The 1625-nt window shown below is 54.5% G+C and overlaps 1 protein-coding gene across 1 annotated transcript; it reads right to left on the minus strand.

Moving 5' to 3' along the window:
* Window positions 1–349: 349 nt before the first annotated feature.
* On the minus strand, window positions 350–1349 carry LOC133891296 (large ribosomal subunit protein P2A-like). Its single transcript, XM_062332011.1, has one exon. It carries the CDS (start codon window positions 1068–1070, stop codon window positions 717–719), a length of 354 nt encoding a protein of 117 aa, XP_062187995.1. The 5' UTR covers window positions 1071–1349; the 3' UTR covers window positions 350–716.
* Between the last annotated feature and the right edge of the window lie 276 nt (window positions 1350–1625).

A 1625-nucleotide genomic window follows, 5' to 3' on the forward strand; every position in this document is an offset into this window, starting at 1 on the left:
CGTAGACCTATTATAATAATAATAATAATAGAGGCTGGTCTATTCTCTTAGGTGAACTTGTAATATTGATGTTGGTACTTTCTGTAAAACAAGGCGTTCAACAGCAGGATTCAAGTGATTCTCAACTGCAAAGAGCCTAACAATCTTCCGAGTGTTGAGACCGAGAATTCAAAACCCAACGCGCTGCGATGGCGGGTTCAGGCAGAACAATGCGTTCAAGAAAAAAGAAGCAAACAGCAGCGGGTCCGACTGCCGGAAGCGATCACGACCTAAACCAAGCACCTCGATCGTCGCAGGGAGGTATCATCGATCGTCACAGCGGGAAATTCACAAACACCTCGATCGCAATATATATTGTACCATGCATAGCATCACTAACATTAATTAACAGATATTACTCGAAACCCGACTAGAAGACAACTGAATCATGCATGCGTATAACAAGTCGACTACAAGTCTAGCAAATTAAAACAATGTCTGATCTCCAATTTTACAAGCTACTACTAACAAAGAACAAACTCAGGCCATAGTAACTAGTAAGAACTAGGGACATTGGCGACAAGGCATAAGGATGTAGCCTAGCCCACAGGGATTCAATTCCCGAGTATCGCACATCTCTAATTTGACCTTTAATATAGACTCTGGGTAAAGGGATCTGGAAAAAAAAAAGAACAGGACATTGGCAACTGCAGGCCGCACAGATCGACACACGCAGCTCAGTCGAAGAGACTGAACATCGCGTCATCCTCCTCCTCGGACTCCACCTTCTCCTCCTCCTTCTTCTCCTCCTTGGCCTCCGTAGCATCAGCGGCACAGGCGGCGGCAGGAACGGCGACGGCAGCCGCGCCGGAGCCGCAGGGCGCGTAGGCGAGCATCTCCCTGCCAGCGGCGAGCAGCTCGGCGACGTCCTTGCCCTCGAGCTGCGCGAACAGCAGGTCCAGCCTGCCCTCCTCCACCTCCGCGCCGACGGAGTCCAGGATGCGGCGCACGTCGCCCTTGCCCGGCCTCGGCGCCCCCTCCTCGGCGTCGGCGCCCAGGCACGCCAGCAGGTACGCCGCCACGAACTTCATCTTGCGCGCTGGACTCGGGAGCTCGACTCGACAGATTACGTACGATGGGCGGGGAAAGCGATCGGTTTCGATGGCTTCTCGATGGGTGGGAGGGAGCAGCGCGCGGGCCGGCGTTTATATGGAGCGGCGCCTGTACGTGTACGTGTAGGAGTCGATCGGGGCGGGGGCTCAGAGACCGATGCGGTGCAGGGGTCGGGGAAACTTGGCGGCTACGAACCCGTTGCGAGTGGGCTTCCGTGGGCGCGACGAAAGCGGCGCGCCTGGTGCGTGTCTGCTTTCGTGTGTGTCGCTGGGACGTGGGCCCTATCAGGTACAATTAGACGGTTGCCACAGGAGCCGGTTACTGAGTTTTTTTTATTTTTATTTTTTTAGTTAAAATTTAAATAAATAGATTCTTGGTGAAAATATTTACAAAACTAGACGCCCGCAGACGGGTCCTAACCGCCCCCAGAGAGGACGGTAGGCCTAACCGCCCCCTCAGAGGGCGGCTGGGGCCTTCCCGCCCGGCCCACGAGCTTACCGCCCTCTGAGGGGGCGGGTAGAGCTCCTTACCGC

The sequence above is a fragment of the Phragmites australis genome, chromosome 14 (genome assembly GCF_958298935.1).
Source record: "Phragmites australis chromosome 14, lpPhrAust1.1, whole genome shotgun sequence".
In the NCBI taxonomy this organism is placed as follows: domain Eukaryota; kingdom Viridiplantae; phylum Streptophyta; class Magnoliopsida; order Poales; family Poaceae; genus Phragmites; species Phragmites australis.

Excerpts from the sequence above, each read along its gene's own strand:
- LOC133891296 (XM_062332011.1), bottom strand. The coding sequence starts at position 1,070 with ATGAAGTTCGTGGCGGCGTACCTGCTGGCGTGCCTGGGCGCCGACGCC.